The following is a 20,340-nucleotide window of genomic DNA, read 5'->3' on the forward strand; positions in this document are numbered from 1 at the left end:
CCACCATGCGAAGGGGCTGCAGAGATGATCGCCCACAAATGCAGCCTCTCACTGGCGCAGCTCGTGGGAGACGACCCAAGGAGGGGAGACTCCGCGCTGTCCTCCCACCCCCAGCCCCAGCCCCAGTCCCGGTCCCGGCCCCAGCCCCGGCCCCGGGCGCCAGCCGGGCCTCGCGGACTCACCATGCGAGCGCACGTGCCTGCTCAGGTTGCTGCTGTTCTGGAAGATCTTGCTGCAGATATTGCACTGGTAAACCCGCTTGTGCTCCCCGAGCTGTTTGATGAGCTTGCGCCGGATGCCGTGTCTGCTCGAGAGAATTAAGCTCCTCTTGAGCGTGATGGTGTTATTCTGATGATGGGTGAACCTGCCCAGGGACGTCAATAAGTTGGGAAAAGACAGGTGGGAAAAAAGTTCCAGGTTACAAGCAGCATGAAAACGGCCTCCTTCCAAAACTTCCCAGCTAATCCCGAGCCTGCATGCGAGAAAGGAGGGAATGCGCCCGGGCGTCACTCCCAGCTTCCAGGGCATCTGAAAGGGACACCTTGAATATATAATGACATTAGGCAGCTTTAGCTGCAACAGCCACACACCTGACTCTGTTCTAACTCTGGCCACCAGAAAGCCTGGAGGTCAATTTGTGCCTCAATTAGAATAACCACACCTGTTTTCTGCTCCTGTCACTCTGTCTTAACTCTTCTCTGTTTTACATATTATCTGAACCTGATTTTTAAAACTTCTTTTCCCTGTTAGATGTATTTTTGATGGTAAGCCACCTGAACTCTTCTGGGCAATAAGATAAAGTATAAATAAATAAACAGGTAACATCATTTCTGATATTACTTTTGCCAACTATAAGAGGTGATCCAAAAAGGGCCAAAAAAAAGTGACCACCAACTTACTCAACTCCATGGTAAAAATGACCCAAGAATCGTAACTAAAACACAGGGCAAGCTGTTAAATTTACTGAAATTCAAATAGCAAAGTGTTTTACCACAGCAGCATCACGAAAGCTAGAAGCAACCCAACTGTCCATCAATGGATGCATGGATACACAAAATATGGGGCATATGCATGATGGTATATTACTCAGTGTTGAAGGAAATTCTGACACAGGCTACACATGGATGAGCCGGGGTAGAATAAGCCAGTCACATAAGGACAAATCCTGTCTGATTCCACTTATAAGACATCTCTAGAGTCATCCAATCCACAGAGACAGAAAGTAGAATGGTGGGTGCCAGGGGCTGGGGGAGGGGGCTGGAGCGGGTGCTTAGTGGGGACAGTGTTTCAGCTTGGGAAGATGGGAAAGTTCCACAGATGGATGGGGGAGATGGTTGCCCAACAGTGTGAACATCCTGAATGCCACTAAATTGTGCACTTAAACATGGTTAAAATGGTTAAATTTATGCATATTTAACCAAAATAAAGCATTTTTCTAAAGCTGTTTTCACAGTGGATGCACCATTAAACTCCTGAGCTCCAGAACATTCCTGCTGCCTCCTCAGCAGGTCTGTTTCCATCTCCTTCCCTGGGGCTTTCCTGCTGGGAAGGCGCCTTCCCTCCAGAATGGCCTGGCTGCTGCCAGCACTGTCTGTCCACAGGACGGCCCCAGGTGCCAGGCAGGACTTACTTTGGAACCGAGCTGGTGTCAGTGGTGGTGGTGGCCAGCTTCCCCAGCACCAGCTCCATGATCCGCTCATCTGGCGTTGCACTCACAGGCTCATCCGGAGGGACCTCGGTAATGATCTCTGCCACTTGCTCTGTACGAAGGGGATGTGACAAGCTAAGTCACCACAAGAGCAGGGGACAAACACAGTCAAACCATGGTGACACACTGCCCCATGGGAACCACAGCCAGGCCAGAGTGGTAGCCACAAATGTTGAGGTTTACAGAGGGGGGAAAAAAAAACTGTCAATATTTTGGGATCCACACATTTACTAGTACAAACAGAAAAGCAAAATGTTTTTCTTAGCCTAAACTGAAGTTATAATTTGTTATTCTTTTTAAAAACCACAACATCATAACATTACTTCAATCCCTCTTCATACCAACCAAAAACATTTTGGATATATAGCAGAAACTTCGAACTTACTACATCAATTGTGACAGAGTTTTAGAAATGTTAATGTTTCTAATTAAATGTGCCAACATTAGTAAAACCATTTTAGCTAACCATTTTGTATAAGAGTTAAAGATCACATCATCGCCAATACTGGAGACCCTGGCCAGAAACCCAAGATAAATGAAATAGGGGAAGATTACACAAAAAAATTCAACCACTGGTTTCTACCACTTTGCCTACTAAATGTCTTCTCAACACAAGTAAGAATTAGTGAAATATCTACCTGACACGCTTTCCCCCGCCCCCATCTTCTCTGCCTATTCACAGAGACCTGGGGAAACTGGCCAGGGGGCTTTCAGGCGCTCCTAAATCAGCGCCCAACAGTGCACAGCCTAGAAGCCGCAGACCCACAGCAGAAAAGGGGAGGCTCAGAATATTCCACAATGGCTGCTCTTCCCAATTGTCTCTAATTCATAGAAGCAATAAGGACTCCTTTTCACTCTCATAAAAGAAATCCTGGTGTATCCCAGACAGTAAAAAGAAAAACTGCCCAGTGTCAGTAACAAATGTGAAGGGGCCAGTGGCTGAGCATCAGATCTCATCCTCACTGTGAGGCCCACGAGGCTGCAGGTGGCTTGGATGGGGGCTGTGTGAGGACCACAGGGACAAGAGCCTCACAGAGACCGCACACCCTGGTAGAGGGTCAAATGCCTCTTCAAACCCAACTGAGGATACTGCACAATCAAAGGATGAGCCCTAGCCAGGCCCTGGGAGCAACTCAGTGCCCACCCACAGGTGATGGACCAAGCACTGTTCAGCGATCAAGGAGAAGGAGCCACAGATAAACCACGTGGGCGGGTCTCGAGGCTGTACGCTGCCTGAAGGAGGCAGACAGAGTCCATTCGTGAGAAATTCCAGGATGGGTGGAATGAACTCGTACAGAAGACAGTCAGGAAAGTGGCTAACGAGACGGAAATGTCCTCTACCCTGACGGGGGTGCTGGTTTCACAGCTGTATCCATTTGTCAAAATTCACACCCTGTATCCTTTTTAGTGTGACATGTATTACATGGAAATTGTACTTTACTAGAGTTGATTGAGAGAAAAACAGACGGGCTTAGAGTCTACCTTCCACGAGGCCTTTCTACACTGAGTTTTCCCGCCCCACCCTCTGCCCCCTGCCCCGCCAGCCCTCGGGCACCAGGAGGGCTGCGCCCCACGCAGGCACTCATCCCCGGAACCCGCTCATCACCTGTGGGTTCCTTGTCTTCCACGATGACTAGAGGCTGCTCAGCTTTGGACACTTTGGGTTTTCTCCCCCTTCGAGGCTTTTTCTTCTGTTCTTTGGTGGCAACATTCTCGCTCTCGGGCACTGCAGGGGGTTCCCCCCGGGGTGTGTCCTGCTCCTTCTCGGGAGCTGCTGCCTCGCTTTGGCTGCCTGGAGGAAGGCTTTTGGCTTGTTCTAAGTGGCCCAACAGATGTTCTGCAAAGAGAGACGCGAATGCACCACCCAATTAGGAAGCCTGCCACCGTCCACACCCACCCTGGCCTCTGGTTCCTATGTGTGTGTGTTTTCAACCTTGTTTGCCAGCCTTTGTATAGGCAAGTGAACTTTATTTCTACTGTTTTATTTCCTCTGCATCAAACACAACTGCTATTTTGAAAAGTAAATTAAGTGGTAAAAGCAAGGGTAGGTTCACCATGAGGGCAGTTTAGTGAAAAAAGCAGACATACACACACACATATGTCTGCAAAGCAAAAACCTGAGAAGGAGATATCAAAATATGAATGTGTCCAGGCACAGTGGCTCATGCCTGTAATCCCAGCACTTTGGGAGGCTGAGGCAGGTGGATCACATGAGGTCAGGAGTTCAAGACCAGCCTGGCAAACATGGTGAAAACCCGTCTCTAATAAAAACACAAAAAGTTAGCCGGGTGTGGTGGTGTGTGCCTGTAGTCCCAGCCACTGGGGAGGCTGAGGCAGAAGAACTGCTTGAACCCGGGAGGCGGAGCTTGCAGTGAACCGAGATAGCACCACTGCACTCCAACCAGGTGACAGAGCAAGACTGTCTCAAAAAAAAAAAAAAAAAAAAAAAAAAAAGAATTGCACCCTAGACCTGTGAAAGCTCTGGGAGACGTAGCAGAAGCAAAATCAAAACACTCTGTAACAATCCAGAGTGCATGGAAGGACCACTGTAGGGGCAGGGGAGAAAAGAAGATTCCTTGCTAAAGAGCTTACCAAAACAACAACAACAAAAGCAAGAAAAGTCCCAAGAAAACTAAAAAATTAAGCAATAAGCCATCAGGGCTTCAGCAGACACATACACACAAACTCAAGAAGAATGGAATTCCTAGATAATAACACAAGCTGAGAGGAGAAAACTGGGGGAAAATACATTTAAATGAATAAAGAAGGGTTAAAAAACACATATTAAAAAAAGCAAGGGCATGCTGAAATATAACAAGCGGTTATGAAAAATAACCAAATAAAACTTATATAAAATAAAAAGGAGACCCAAAATAAAAACACAATGTGTCATATTAAACAAAAAATTAGACACAACTGAAGAGAGAACTCATAAAGTAAAATGAAGAGCTGCAAAGATTACCCAGAATGTAGAAAAGAGACAAGGAGCTAGAAAAATATGAGCAGGAGCTAAGAAGACATGAAGTATAATATAACAAGAAGGTCTAAAACATGTACAATAGGACAAAGAGAAAATAGGGAAGGAGGGCTAAACAATGGGCAAGATAAGGGTGGGAGATTATCCAGAATGAATGAAAGACATCACTCTTCAGATTCAAGATCTGTAACAGGGAAAACAAATAAAAATAAAGACATAAATGATGACTCTGTTATAAATTGCAGAACTCCAAAGACAGAGGAGGTTTCAAAAGCAACCAAGTACAAAGCAGTGATTACCTATGAAGGAACAACTGCAATGACAGCAGACTTACCAAGAATAATAATGGAAGGCATAAAGTAGCATAACAACATCCCCAATGTGCAGAAAGAGAATAAGAATAAACGCAAAATTCAATATCCGGTGAAAACCGTTTCCAGTGCAGATGGTTAAAGAAAGATATTTTGAGACAAAGACTGAAAAGATTGCCCCAGAGGAAATTCTGAAAGGCAATAAGAGTGATTTTAGATTGAGGGTCAGAAATATAAAACAAAGGGAACTAAAGTTAAAAAAAAAAGAAAAGCCATACATAAGGAAATTAGCAAACATCATTCTAGACAATTACAAATTCAAACAGGAAAAACAGAGCAAATTAGAAAATACTTAGAACTAAAATATGGGAGGAAGAGAGCCCACACATCAAAGAGATGTATATATACTCTACTTGTTAGATGCGGCATTGTAAATATACTTATTAAATCAATTGTGTTAACTGTGTGCTTCAAATCTACATCCCTGTGATTTTTTAGTCTGATTTATAAATTAAGATGTATGTATTAAAAGCTCCCACTACAGAGGCAGATTTTTCTATTTCTCCTCGTAGATCTGCCAATTTTTGCTTATTATTAGACTATGTTATTAAGTGCATATAAACTCAGATGCACTGTATAATCAAAATGTGGAATGCAGCTAACATGGTTCTTAAGAAAAAATCATCTGAAATGCTTACATGAGAAAATAAAACAGCTGGAAAGTAATGAGTTAAGCATCCAACTTGTTAGAAAGGCACAGAATGAAAAGTATAAAAAGCAAATAATAAATAAGAGCAGAAATAAAGTAAATATACAATAAAAAGGATCAACAAAGCCAAAAGTGGGTGCTTTGAAAAGACTAATGATATTGATAAGTCTGGAAAGAAAAAATAGAGAATGCACAAATAACCAGTCCTAGCTGCAAAAGAGAAAACAGCAGCTCTCTGTAACCACTCGTCCCCACCTATTACCGCCTTTCCATTTTTTAGTATTAGATAGCATCTATTATTTAACATGGAGGAGAAGGATTTAGCTTTCTTATAGACTATACTCTCCCTCCCAAATGCTTATCTTCTCCACAATCTCACCAACATATTTATATCACTATTTTGGGGTAAATCAATAATCAGTGTATTCATAATTATGACCATAAAAATGTATTCACAACTGCACCAATATATGTTTATGATTCTTTTTTTATTTGTTTGTTTTTGAGACGGAGTCTCGCTCTGTTGCCAGGCTGGAGTGCAGTGTGCGATCTCGGCTCACTATAACCTCCGCCTCCCAGGTTCAAGCGATTCTCCTGCCCCAGCCTCCTGAGTAGCTGGGACTACAAGCGTGCACCACCATGCCCAGCTAATTTTTGTATTTTTAGTAGAGACAGGGTTTCACCATGTTGGCCAGGATGGTCTTGATCTCTTGACCTCGTGATCCGCCTGCCTCGGCCTCCCAAAGTGTTGGGATTACAGCCATGAGCCACTACGCCTGGCCTTTTTTTTTTTTTTTGAGACGGAGTCTCACTCTGTCGCCCAGGATGGAGTGCAGTGGTGCAATCTCGGCTCACTACAACCCTTGCTTCCCAGGTTCAAGACATTCTCCTGTCTCAGCCTCCCAGGTATCTGGGACTACAGGCATGCACCACCACACCTGGCTAATTTTTGTATTTTTAGTAGAGATGGGGTTTCACCATGATGGCCAGGCTGGTCTCAAACTCCTGACCTCAGGTGATCCACCTGCCTCAGCCTCCCAAAGTGCTGCCATTACAGGTGTGAGCCACCGTGTCTGGCCTGATTTTTTTGTTTTTTTGTTTGTTTTTTTGTTTGTTTGTTTGTTTTAAGTATATATAACCTTTGTTTTCTCTGGAGTTAATTAATGCCTTACTTTTAATTAATAACATTTGCTTATTTTTTTCCTGTGTTTATATTACTAATTGAGACTTAAACTCTGCCAGAAGTATAACTCTTTCCTCTACAAACACATCAGTTAATGCTCTATTTCTTTTCCTTTTTGAGTCATTCTTCCTGGAGCCCTTGCTGCTGCTCCAATCTGGACCAGTTATCTATCCTTGAACTAGAGAACATCTCTTGTCCTACAATCTCCTTCGACAGCAACCTGGGCATTCCCTTTGCTCCTTTCCCTCAAAGGATCCTCTATTGTATCCTACACGCAGTGGACATGTGCCATCTTTTCTGGCCATCCAGCACTGTGAAACATCCTTGTGATGTTTCGCCAACTTCTGAGCCCCACCTTTCCCAAAACACTCCTTTCCCAAACTCTCCTGCCCTGAATGCAGGTTTGTGCCATAGCTCTGTGAGCAATGTGAGGCTGCAGGGGGCCTGAGAACACATTTTCTGGCATGGTGAAGGCATTGGGCTTTCAGAGACAGCACAAGTTTGGCCCTGAGGCCACCGTCGTATGGGTGGCAATGTCCCTGCCATGTGGGCCTGTCTGGGACAGCCTTGTTATGGAATCCTGAGCAACAGAGCAAGACCCTGTCTGTACAATTAGACCTGTTGACATTCACCTGTAGTTCCAGCTACTTGGGAGGTCAAAAGGAGAGGATCATTTGAGCCCATGAGCTTGAGGCTGCAATGAGCTAAGATCACACCATTGCATTCCTGCCTGGGTGACAGGGCAAGACCTTGTATCGTAAAAAAAAAAAGAAAAAAAGAAAGAAAGAAAGAAAGTTTAAATTCAGAGCACTGGTGGTTTGGTTTGGAAGTTACCCAACTTGAAAGAAGCAGCAAAAATCTGTCAAATTTGATTCTAAAACTACAAAACCTCTTCAATAGCCCTTCCAACACTTCCTACACCAACTCACAAAAGGCAGCTTCACATCCCTTGAGATCAGAGAGGAAATGAGACAAATGGACACCGTTTGCCTCATTAGAACAGCAGCACTGAAAGAGCCAAGTGAAGTCCCTTCTCTGAAGGCTTGTGCAGAACCCGTCTGTCATGTGGCTCTGGGACAGCGCTCAGTGCCAGTCCGCTGAGGATACCCAAAGTGGCATGTGGCACCTCCGCCCTCAAGAGAACACACAACCCCTCAGCCCAAAAAAGAGAAACACAGTCCCTCCTATCTCAGGGAGGTGACACAGCCCCTCCCCCCCTCACAGGGACGCACACACACAGCCCCTCCCCCTCACAGGGACACACACACACACACACACACACACATAGCCCCTCCCCCCACACAGGGACACACAGCCCCTCCCCGTTCACAGGGACACACAGCCCCTCCCCGTTTACAGGCCGGCCTTTGGGGCTGCTCCTCAGTCTCCTCCTTCCTGGGCTCTGCTTCCCACTTCTAGGCTCCTGAGCCATGGATGTTCCCAAGAAGCCCCCCAGCGAGAGGCTGCCGCAGAAGGCAGAGCCGTCACCTGGAAGGAATGCTCAGGACCCCTCCGGTAATCTGGGTGGCAGAGGCCGGGCTGCCTGAGTACCTGGCTCCAGCCCTCAAGCCTGCCTCGGTTCACTCATCCCTGAAATGGAGTCACGGTTGTACCTCATGGTGTTGACACAAGGAAGTTTCTGGAGGACCTGGCACTGAGGGGTCTTAGTCACCATCAGCCTAATTGTAAGGGGAGCCCGAGTACCACGTCTTACGTAGTTGATGACATACAAGTAGAATTTCACTGAAAATATGAAGGAATTTCTTTTTTCTTCACTCAAAACTAGTTATTAGGAAGAAACACAAATGAGCAGCAACGTCTGTCTGGCTTTGTGGAGGGGACCACCTGGCGCAAGCAGCACCCTCCCGCTGTGAAGCACATACCATGGGTCTCCATGAGGTCCAGGGTGTGCTCTGCACAAACGCGGCGTTTCTAGAAAACCCAACCGCCCTGCTCTGCTATTTATGTCTTGGTGACAAACACAAAATACTTCTCACCAAGCAGAGGGCAAAATGACACATTCGTAAATTCATTAAAGCCAAGATGAGTAGGATGTCTCAGGAACGTGTGACCAGGTAGCTAAAGTCTGCTGGTGTCAGCACAGTGGCTGTCCCAGTCACTCCTCACAACTGCACTGCCTGGAACCCCACCAGGCCTGGGGCCTCTGAGCACGTTCCACATGTGACGAATGCCACAAACTGTTTCCATGTGATTCCCCCATGGTTTATTTGATGCGAGTCTTTCTTCACTACAGATTAGCCTCCTAAGACTTGTGGAAAAATCAGCTCCCTAAGAGAAATAAACAGAAAGTTCCCAGAGCACTGCAGAAGCTGGAAATGTGTTCAATTCTTTCCTGGCCACCTTAAATTGGTATCTCAACCTGAGTAGATAAAAATGTTCTGCAGGCTGGGTGCGGTGGCTCACGCCTGTAAACCCAGTACTTTGGGAGGCCGAGGCAGACGGACTGCTTGAGCCCAGCAGTCTGAGCCAGCCTGGGTGAAACCCTGTCTCTACAAAAAATATACAAAAGTTTGCTGGGCGTGGTGGCACATGTCTGTGGTCTCAGCTACTCAGGAGGCTGAGGTGGGAGGATCGCTTGAGCCTGTCAGGTCAAGGCCGCAGTAAGCCACGATCATGCCACTGCACGCCAGCCTGGACAACAGAGCCAGACCTTGTCTCAAAAAAAGAAAATAGTGTCTGTCAGATAAAGAAACAATGGAAAGGGCTGTCAAGTAGAGACAACAAAGGCAAGAGTGCACAACACATGCCATGGCTGGCTCCTGGCCCCTGGCCCCTGCCAGTGCTCCAGAGTCAAGGCGCCCAGCTGAAATGCAACTTCCCAACCAGGAGGAGTGAGGAGTGAGGCCTGCAGGGGTCGGGGGTGGGAAGCGGGACTGCCCAGAAGCTTTAAACCCTGAGAAAGCCTTGGTTCTGGTGACTACATTGTGGGGCAATGGGGCAGACAGGACAAAGTCTGGGACATCCCGACAGCCGCAGACAGGTGACAGCGTAAGTCAGAGAGAAATCGACACAGGAGTTTTACAACTGGGGCTCCCCACACGTCCTCCTTACCATTGAGGAGCTGCAGCTCCAGGAAGGTGGCAGAACACACTTTACACGCCCACTGGCTGGGCTCCGACTCCACGGGGGCGCTGTTTTCTGGGGTGCCTGCAGCTTCAAAAGACATGAGAGGAGAAAAAGGTGACCCCCAAGCAGCTCATATGTCTCCATGAATCCTGGCACAGCGGAGAAGGGGTGTGTGCTGAGAGGCGGTGATGACAGTGATGACGGCAGCAGACGGGCCTGTGGTCACTCCACATGACAGACACCATTTTCAGAGCTTTACACACATGGCTGATATGGTCGTGTGACTGTCCCCTTTTCACAGATGAGGCAACTGAGCACAGAGACACGCCTGCTGCAGGGTCACCAGTCACAGAGCTGAGAACTCCTCCAAGAAGCCAGTCCAGAGGGACCAGGCTCATCCCTTATATGACTTCATGAGAAAAGTGCATTCCTCAAGAACCAAGTGTAATTCCTCATCTCTCACTGGCTCATAGAATAAGAGACAGTGGAACCCAAAACGGCCAGCCAGTGGTGCCCCCGTGTGTGGCTGGGCTGCTGCTCCCGCCCAGCGCTATCCAGCAGAGCTTTCTGTGGATGACTGACGTGCTCCACAGCTGGTATCCAGCAAGGCAGCCACTAACCAGATGTGGCTCATGTTCCAGGAAATAAGTGTTTAATTTTACTAAGTTTGAACTTAATTTTAAATAGGCACCTGAGGTAGGGGGCCGCTATCCCAGGAAGTACCTCTATCCCTCAGTCCATGCCACACAGGAATCTGGGAAGGGAGAGCTAAGCTGGGGGTACATGACATGTGGTGTAAGCCTGGCTATAAAGAGAACTACAGGCACCTTTTAACAAAAAAGTCACTGATGCTCTTGTGCAACCTAAAATTGGGAGGCGTTTTAAGTGAGCGTACCATGATCTGGCCCAGGCCAGTTTCTCTACACCTCGTCTGGCAGCTCTGGGGGCTGGCCCAGGGCAGGACCCCTGCCCATCACTTCGACTCTAATCACGATACAGCCTGCATTGAAGTTCATTACCCACGGCAAACTCCAGGGGCCACTCACAAAGACAAACTCCTGGGTCTTTAAAAAAATAATCCAGAAGTACAACTGCATATGCATTCAGCACTAGAAAAAAACATGTATCTTTTCATATCCAAAACCAGCACTAATGATGCAATGAATGAAGGAAAAAGATATAGGTTACTGCTATCACCCTGTGCATGCATGTTCTGAGTTTTCATAAGATAACAAGAAGAAAGAGGCATAAATGCAATATGAAATTTTTTGTCATACTAAAAATAAAGAGCAGAAAGAGGTGTGGAGGGCACCCTGCCAGCAGGGCATTTTTCTGGGACACCCCATCCCCACCAGCTTCTGTTCCCTTTTACGCTTGCTCTCTGAGAATCCGCTGCTTGAAGAATCCCAAAAGATCAAGGACAAATGGAAATCAGAGCCAAATTCCCATTTCCCACTCACCTTCCCAAACATACACAGGTTCCAAAGAGAGAAAAACACTCGCATGTGAGTTTCAGAAAAAGAGGACAAGGGCCCAGGTTAGCTGGAAGCCACCACTTCTGAATAAGGGGAATTTCTTCAAATCCACGTGGGCCATTGTCTCCAGCAATAAGCCTCCACACCCCTACGAGTGTGGGTTCTCCTCAACTTGGCACTCTGCTGCTAGGTAAAGAGGACTAGAAAAACTTGTCATGACGACTGCCCGCTCATCAAGAGAAGCACTCAGGATTTTCCGAATAGTAATTGTAAAAGATAAGAATTCTTAAGAAGAAAATATTAGTTAACAGTCAGAAGGCAATTCTTGACTGCCAATCACTTAAATATCCAACAAAAGAGAAGTGTCTCAGCAAAATCTAACATCATACAGCTTTAAAGTGATGCCAGAGATAGTAACAGTAGGAAAAAGGCCTAAGATGTGGTGAGCCAGACTGTGCACGCAAAGAAAAGTAAGCAGTAAGATGGGAGGTGCAGCTAGAGCTCCGCTATGCAAAAATGCAGAGTTTAAAACAAACAAACAAAAGGAACAGTAAAGCTACAGCACAGCAAACAGCCTGGCATTCCAGTGGGCGGGGCTGACTGCAGGGCCGCACGAGAAAACTTCCTGGGATGAAGTTGAGGTCTGTAACTCAGCTGTGGTGGTGCTTATACAACTGTAGACACTCAAAAGTCTCTAAACTGGCGGGAACACTGGCTCATGCCTGTAATCCCAGCACTTTGGGAGGCCCAGACGGGTGGATTACTTGAGGCCAGGAGCTCAAGACCAGCCTGGGCAACATGGCAAAACGCCGTCTCTACTAAAAAATGCACAAATTAGCCAGGCGTGGTGGCATGCGCCTGTAATTTCAGCTCTTGAGAGGCTGAGGCATGAGAATTGCTCGAACTCGGGAGGTGGAGGTTGCAGTGAGCCAAGATCACACCACTGCACTCCAGCCTGGGCGACAGACTGTCTTAAAAAAAAAAAAAAAAGTCTCTGAACTGTACACTTAAAATTGTTGAGTCTTACTGAATGTAAACTATATGTCATCAGTGCTGGTTTTTAAAATACAGGGGCCAGTGAGGTGGCTCACGCCTGTAATCCCAGCACTTTGGGAGGCTGAGGCAGGTGAATCACTTCAAGTCAGGAGTTCAACACCAGCCTGGCCAACATGGCAAAACCCCATCTCTACTAAAAATAAAAAAATTAGCTGGGCATGATGGTACATGCCTGTAATCCCAGCTACTGGGGAGGCTGAGGCAAGAGAATTGCTTGAACCGGGAGGTAGAGGTTGCAGTGAGCTGAGATTGGGCCACTACATTCCAGCCTGGGTGACACAGCAAGACTCTGTCTCAAAAAAATAAAATGAAATAAAAATAAAAAATACTAGAAAATGCGAATCAAATGGCAACAACAGTTGAGTTAGAACAGTGATGCTATATGCGACTGAACAGTTTCCCCAATGTTATAAAATGTGTTTGTATTTTACTCTTTTCACCAGAAAGGTGATTTTGAAAATTTTCTCTCTTTGGAACCCATGTGTGTTTGAGAAGGTGAGTGAGAAATGGGACTCTGGCTCTAATTTCCATTTGTCCACGATCTTGTGGGATTCTTCAAGCAGCGGATTCTCAGAGCGAGTGTAAAAGGGAACAGAAGCTGGTGGGGACAGGATGTCCCATAACAACGCCCTGCTGGCATGGTGCCCCCCCACACTCTCCTCCTGGTGCCCCCCCACACTCTCCTCCTGGTGCCCCCCCACACTCTCCTCCTGGTGCCCCCACCACACTCTCCTCCTGGTGCCCCCACCACACTCTCCTCCTGGGCCTCATGCTCTCTCCCATGAAGATCCAGGATGTTTCTTCGGCTGCCCCCCTCCATCTGTCAGCAGGTTCAGGTTCTTGTAAAGAAAGAAAATCAATCTTCATGTGAGCTCGAGAACAAGTTAAGGCCAGGCACAGTGCTTCACGCCTGGAATCCCAGCACTTCGGAAGGTGGGAGGATTGCCTGAATCCATGAGTTCAAGACCAGCCTAGGCAACACAGTGAGACCCATCTCTACTAAAAATAAAAATTAAAAAAATTAGCTGGGTGTGGTGGCACATCCCTGTGGTCCCAGCTACTAGGGAGGCTGAGGTGGGAGGATCACTTGAGCCCACGAGGGCATTTGCAGTGAGCCACGATCATGCCACTGCACTCCAGCCTGGGCAACAGTGCCAGACCCTATCTCAAAAAACTACAAAAAAAGAAAAAGATGGAACTAGAAAAGTAAAATCCACTACCAGAAAAAAATAATAAGTTACTTTTAAAGGGATGTGTTACTGCTCCTTCAGTACAAAACCAAAGTTTTCTCTGTATTTAGAAGACGGCGCCACTGATCTGCAAAACTGACTGATTTCTACACAAAGATGCATGTTTGGAGCAAATCAAAGAGACAGAATTAAGTCAATGAGTCTTAGGATTTCTCACGCCCACCAGGAAAGACTCAGCCACCACAATAAGTAATTTACAGGAAGACGGTTCCTGGGTTCGTCGGCCGCCAATACGGTTCTAGGAGCACACCAATGGCCCCGGGGGCCACTCACATCACTCTGCCTACTCCCACTGGGCCAGAGGTACAACAATGCCACAAAAGGCCTCCTTTTCTCCCACCATGCAGCAGCGTTCTCTCTGGGAGTGTCCACCCCAGAGGGCACGTCACTGAGCAGGCGTGGGATTACGCAGTTACCCTAGAACTCCAGGCCTTCACGTATCCAGTCTGAACAGTGAGAACTGGGCAAGCAGCCAGCTTTCTGATGTTTCTAGCCTCTCTTCGAAGGTCTTGTTATCTATCGAGATACTCATTTCTGAGACGCAGGCAGCGTTGGGCTCCAGTGCATAGCTTCAGCTGGGTGAGGTGCTCGACACACACTCAGACTCTGGTGGGCCCTGGGTGCATTGGGCGGGCAGGGCTCTAGAAGAGCCACTGTGCCTAGAGAGGGACCCCTGGCAGGGTCAGGGAGGAGGGGCTCAGGGGAAGGAGCCAGATAGGTGGCAGAGGGTGAGAGGCAGTGTGTGTGTGGCGGGGGCGCTGACGCGGCTGCAGAGGGTGACAGGCAGCGTTGTGTGTGAGGAGCGGGTGTTGACGCGGCTGCTGGCTTGCCGTTTGAACAATCAGCAGGTGGACCCCAGGGAAAGTTCCCCAGGGCAGCTGGCAGCACTTCAAGGGCCAAGCCAGAGCTCAACAGGGGGCTCTCTCGGGAAGGAAAGGGAAGGAAGGACCCAACCAGCCAGTGAGTGGAATCGCGATGTTCACTACCTCTCCAGAAATAACTGCTTGCCATTTGTCCCCAAACACAAGTGACCATCCTAAAAAGCATTTCTGAAATCTAAGAGTAACTAAGTTGTTTATTTATTTCCCCAATTAAAAACCTTGTTTAGGTTTAAGCTATGCTCAGGTGACCATATGTTCCCATTTACACAGACTGTCCTGGTAGAATTATTACAAGTGTCCTTTTATTCTGAGAGGTTTTAGGGAGGAATGGGAATTACCCTAGGATCTCCGAAATCAGGAGGCGACTCTGTTCAACACCACAGTCCCAGGCTGACTTCATTTAAATCTATTGTTTCAAACTCAGCTCCAGATTGAAGGGTCTCCAGCAGGTAAAATGAATACGAAACACCTGTAGCTCCAATAAGGCGTGGCAACCTTTGCTTTGACCTTAGCCTTAAGGGTGGTGAGGGCATCCCCCAGGATACAAGCTGACAAGGCGGTAAACGGCCAAGACCAGCATCTCAGAACCCAAACCCCGGCGTGGCTGCAGTCTGGGCTGGCCGTGGGCACACGTGCTGCCAGCTGCCTAGGCCTTCAAGAATTCCAGACACAAGGAGCCCAGGTCCCGAAGATCACAGTTACTTGGGCTCCTCTCAGAGAGCCCAGCCTCGCAGGACTTGGAAATGGCCCCTGACCCAGCAGGCACCACCACGGGGGCCTCCCTCGTGCTGGGCCAGGCCAGGCACCTGGTTTTGGCAAAGCCACGAGGGTGGGGCTAGGAGCAGCTGGGTGAAGAGCAGTGGGTTTCTCCAAGTTCTTTTTGTCCTTTTCATTCTTAAACAACTTCCCACAAAGCCACAGTCTTTCTCTGTGAAGGGTGCGAAGCCCCCAGTACACTCAGCTCACTTTACCAACCTGGCCGAAGAGGACGCCGCCACTGCTGCAGGCCCTAGAGGGAGCCGCCCGGCCTGGCTCCTCACCAACCCTCCCCAGCAGCATCCCCAGTGGCCCCTCTCCACCCAGCCCTCACATAGCCCATAGTGGGTTCAATAGTGGCTCCCCAAAATTCACATCCACCTACCACCTTTGGGAGAGGATGTGTGCGGATGTCATCAAGTTAAGGTGAGGTCATGCTGGATTGGGGAGGCCTGAATCCAATGACGGGTGGTCTCATGAAGAGATGACACAGAGACATGGGAGAGAAGACAGGCAGAGACTGGAGTAACACAGCCATAAGCCAAGGGACGCAAAAAGCTACTGTGCCAGCCACCACCAGAGATTGGGGAGAGTCCCGGGACAGATTCTCCCTCAGGGTGCCCAGAAGGGACCAGCCCTGCTGACACCCTGACCGTGGGCGTGTGGCCTCCAGCACTGCGGGAGGCACATTTCTGACGCGAAGCCACTGGGTTGCTGGTGTTTTATGGGGGCAGCGCAGCGCCGGGACACTCCCACACAGCCCGTCGCAGACCTGGGATTAGGGACAACCAGGGGCATTTTACAAAGCCTCAATCATACTGACAAACAGGACAGACCAGAACCTTCCAATATGTTAAGAATCTTAAGCTACCGAGCTACTAATATTTTGGATTACACTGCATTTATAAAACAAGGAAACAATGCTCGTATGAGAATCAGGTCATTTGGGAGGGGGGTCAGGAGAGTCAATATCTATTTCGCCCCCTTGAGCAAAGAATCTTCATGGCAACATTAAATAACATTTGCTCCCCTGGGTAGTGTCAGCTTCGGCAATATGAAATTGCTGTTTTGCAGGTCAAAAGACATCAAATACCAGGAATTTCATAGAGTTTCTTCAGGTTTTATGAGGAGGATCTATGTCAAAGAGACGCATAACATGGATGAGAAGGATTTAAAGTTCAGCAGCCCCGCCTGATGGGCAAAGTGATGCCCCGACCCCGGCTTAGCGGGACAGGCACTGTGACCCGCTTTTCCAGCAGGAATGCTAGATTTGGGCAGATCACGCACATAACCTTCACTAGGGCTTTCTTTGAACATGCATGCGCACACACACAGGTACGCACACGCGCGCACACACACACTGCCCCCAAATCTGGGAGGAGGCCATTGCACGGCGAGCAGCAACACTGGAGCCGGGTGCCATGGACCAATCCTGATTTCTTCATCTACTCCACTGTGACCTGGGGTCAGTTCCTTAACCTCTCTGTGCTGTTTCCTCCGTCCAAAGACAGGGCTAGTACCCCAGCCTCATAGGATTAGGAGGATGGGTCACTCACTGCACGTAGCCCCCAGGGCAGAGCTAAGCAGTCATGCGCCATGTGACAAGGTTTCAGTCAAAGACAGTGGTCCCATGAGATTCTAATACAGTATTTTTCCTCTATTACCTTGTCTATGTTTACATAGACAAATACTGACCATGTGTTACAGCTGCCCACAGCATGCAGTACAGTCACATGCTGGACAGGCTGGTAGCTAGAACAGGCTACGCCATACAGCCTGGGTGTGTAGCAGGCCAGGCCATCAAGGTGCGCCAGTGTGCGCTCTACAATGCGCTAATGACATTGCCATCGCCCCAGGACACATTTCTGAGAATGTATCTCTGTTGCTAAACACTGCCTCACTGTGTTAACTTGTGTTACATCCACGTGCCCAAACTGACCAAGGATGTTTAAAACAAGCAGAAAGACAGACCCGACTCTCCGCTCCTCCACTCTCCGCATCCCAGCAGCTGGCCCAGCCCAACCCATCTCATCAGTGTGGGGGCAGCACAGAGCCAAGGGACCATAACCCCTTCGGCGAGGCACAAGGGAAGGGGGGCTCCGGATCGGGGGCCGCCACGTACCGTGGACGCCAGAGCCGGCCTGCTTCAGCATGGGCTTGTCCATCTTCTTGGCATAGAAGGCCGCATACCACACGCGCAGCTCGGTACCCGGGGGGATGTCTCTGGAGGTGGTGAAGTACACGTCGCTGCCGTGCTGGTAGGCCGTCAGGTTCTGGTGCTCGGCCTCCGCCGCTGGCCGCACCAGCATCATCCAGTTGCAGTCATCCTCGTTGGAGGTGTCGAAGCACACGGGGTGCCCGTCCTTCTGGAACACCTGAAGGTGAGTCGGCCCATGGAGAAGCCGGGGAAATGGCTGATTACCCATCTGCGTATCAGCGTGTGGGGGGCAGGTGCTGAGGAACCCATCTAGACAGTGCCACGTCAGAGGCCATAAGGGCTCCTGTACGGGATGTTGAGGTGTTTACAATGGTGAGGAGGGTCACAGGTAGACCACGTGGTTTGGACGGGTCAGGTTAGTCACAGGCAAAAGGAAGCAGCAGACACAGCCAGCGGTCTATGTGTCATTGGGATACCTGAGTGTTACTCACGGCCCAGGTGCGGAACTCAAGTTCTAATCAGGTTCTAGTGGGCATGGGGACACCAAAGTTCTAGTCCTGGTCCAGGTGGGCTTTGAGCTACCTGAGCTTCACTCCCAGTCCACGTGTCACGGGGACACCTAAGGCTCTCCAGATGGCCCACTGGGAACTGGGACACAGTTCTACTCCCAGCTCCGCCACAGGGTGCTGGGCTCCTCAGGCTTTATGAGCTGCCTCCCCATCTATCAAACAGCACTATTGCTTTATGGATTAAATGCAGGCAGGCAGCAGGGAGAAAAACTTACATATTTTGAAGTTCAAATCAACCACATGACTATAGGAGGGTTTTGTTCCTTATTTTCTGATGTCATGGTCTCTTCCTCCCTGCAGGAAGAGAGCTCTCCCCTCTCCTAAGCTTTTCCTAGAGAGGCCTCTCCAAAGACGGAGCCCTTGGAAGTGAGAGGCAGGGGTGGGGGACCACCAGGCACCTAATGACCACCAGCTGCTGAGGAAGTCGTGCTCCCAGCTGGCGGCACCCTCTCTCTGGTGGGCACAGAGGAGCTGAACGCTGGTGCATGCACTGAGAACAACCCAGTACCAGGCGATGACCTTCAGAATCGCGTAGCTGAAGGACCACCAAAATGGGCACAAAAGACTTCTTTAAAGGGGCCTCGCCCCCAACCGTGCACCCACACCGACTGTGTACATCGACCGGATGGGTGCTGCAAAGGACAGGCAGGTAGCCAACGGCCTTTCTGAGGCTGTTTTAGGCATTGTTACATATTTCTTCAACTTAAAACAGCCTTTTCTTTCCTTCCTTCCTTCCTTCCCTCCCTTCCCTCCCTCCCCTCCCTTCCTTCCTTCCCTCCCTTCCCTCCCTCCCCTCCCTCCCCTCCTTCCCTCCCTCCCCTCCCTCCCTTCCTTTCCTTCCTTCCCTCCCTCCCCTCCCTTCCTTCCTTCCCTCCTTCCCCTCCCTCCCTTCCTTCCTTCTTTTGTAAACAAATCAAGTGCCTTTCCTTTTCCCCTCCTTTTTGCTGAAATCTGCCTTACAAGCTCAGCTTTCCAAAGGACTTCCAAAAACCCAAGCTTGTTGACTTCATCTGCCTGTCCTAAGACAAGCAGATCCATTTCAAGGGTCTCTAAGAAAAGTTTGCTGACTAACAACCCATTCCTCATTTGTTTATTTCACAGATATTTCTGAAGACTGGCTGGCTTGGGGTACGATACAGAGGGCAGGCATGGCAACAGTCAAAAACCAGCCTCGCCTGGCCTCATAGCCTTCCAGAGGGCTCATTTTTTACTTATTCTAAAGCCTGCCTTGCAATTTACATACATCTTAGTTTTCTCGAGTTCACGTCAAAGTAGAGAACCACTCTCTTCTCTCAGTCTGATGTGCTTTTTAGAGCGGCCAAACTTCATACTATTGCCCAATGTCTCATCACTGCCTAAACAAACACCTTCCCTTTGAAAGAGGTTTGCAAACGACCACACGCTCTGCACAGGTGTGGAAGTAACTAGAGCGATGGCCCCTGCAAGACGCTGCCTCGTAAAGCCTGCGACAGCAACGGAGGTCGTAAGACAGCTGGAGTCAGCATTTGGGTTTCTCCTGCATATGTCTTAAACACACTCTTTAGTGTTCTGCAAAATTGAAAATTACAAAATACTAACTTAATATCGATGCTCTTGCAATGTAAAAAGAAACATTTTCTTGGAAATTAAGCAGACCTACAATATTTAGAGCTGTTTTCGAGGCATTTATAAATCATGGAAACTCAGTGGTCCCTGCTCCCCATTCCCACATGGGAACGCCAGAAAAACACCCAGTTCCTGAGCTCCTGTTTGGCAACAGCCTTTACCTTCAGGGGAAATGCAGACTCCTTTTCCCATTTGGCGACCCTCCTGGACTCAAAGGGACCGAACTGTGTCCGCTTGACGAGCTGAGTGATGGCGAACACCCCCTCGGCTCCGTCTTCCAGTCGTCTGATCTCCAAGTTGGGAGGAAGGGATGACCTGGAAATGGAAAACAAGACTCAAAAGAGAGCACTCACACCCAGGGACCGACTCGTTAAGATAACCTAAAAGCTCGCCCTCACTGACCGCCAGGGGTCTTCGGAAATAAAATTCTCCAGGTGATAAAATAGAAGGCTTCCAGGCCAGGCTTGGTGGCTCACGCCTGGAATCCCAGCATGCACTTTGGAAGGCCAAGGTGGGAAGACTGTATAAGCCCAGGAGTTTGAGACCAGCCTGGGCAATATGGTGAAACCCTGTCTCTACAAAAAATACAAAATATTAGCTGGGCATGGTGGCATG

General features: G+C 48.7%; 1 protein-coding gene across 13 annotated transcripts in view; it reads right to left on the reverse strand.

Moving 5' to 3' along the window:
• PRDM15 (PR/SET domain 15) overlaps positions 1 to 20,340 on the reverse strand; it is an 81,210-nt gene that overhangs the window by 39,274 nt on the left and 21,596 nt on the right. For 10 of the 13 annotated variants that reach the window (XM_034947866.3, XM_034947865.3, XM_063601417.1 and 7 more), the window contains 6 exons: positions 19,887 to 20,040; positions 17,516 to 17,768; positions 9,961 to 10,062; positions 3,315 to 3,545; positions 1,631 to 1,760; positions 183 to 364 (listed from right to left, as the gene is read on the reverse strand). In XM_034947866.3, the coding sequence (XP_034803757.2) occupies positions 183 to 364; positions 1,631 to 1,760; positions 3,315 to 3,545; positions 9,961 to 10,062; positions 17,516 to 17,768; positions 19,887 to 20,040 (1,052 nt within the window). The remainder of the gene's footprint in view (positions 1 to 182; positions 365 to 1,630; positions 1,761 to 3,314; positions 3,546 to 9,960; positions 10,063 to 17,515; positions 17,769 to 19,886; positions 20,041 to 20,340) is intronic. The other 3 variants (XM_055105197.2, XM_063601418.1, XM_034947868.3) reach the window with 1 other exon arrangement.

The sequence above is a fragment of the Pan paniscus genome, chromosome 22 (genome assembly GCF_029289425.2).
Source record: "Pan paniscus chromosome 22, NHGRI_mPanPan1-v2.0_pri, whole genome shotgun sequence".
NCBI lineage: Eukaryota > Metazoa > Chordata > Mammalia > Primates > Hominidae > Pan > Pan paniscus.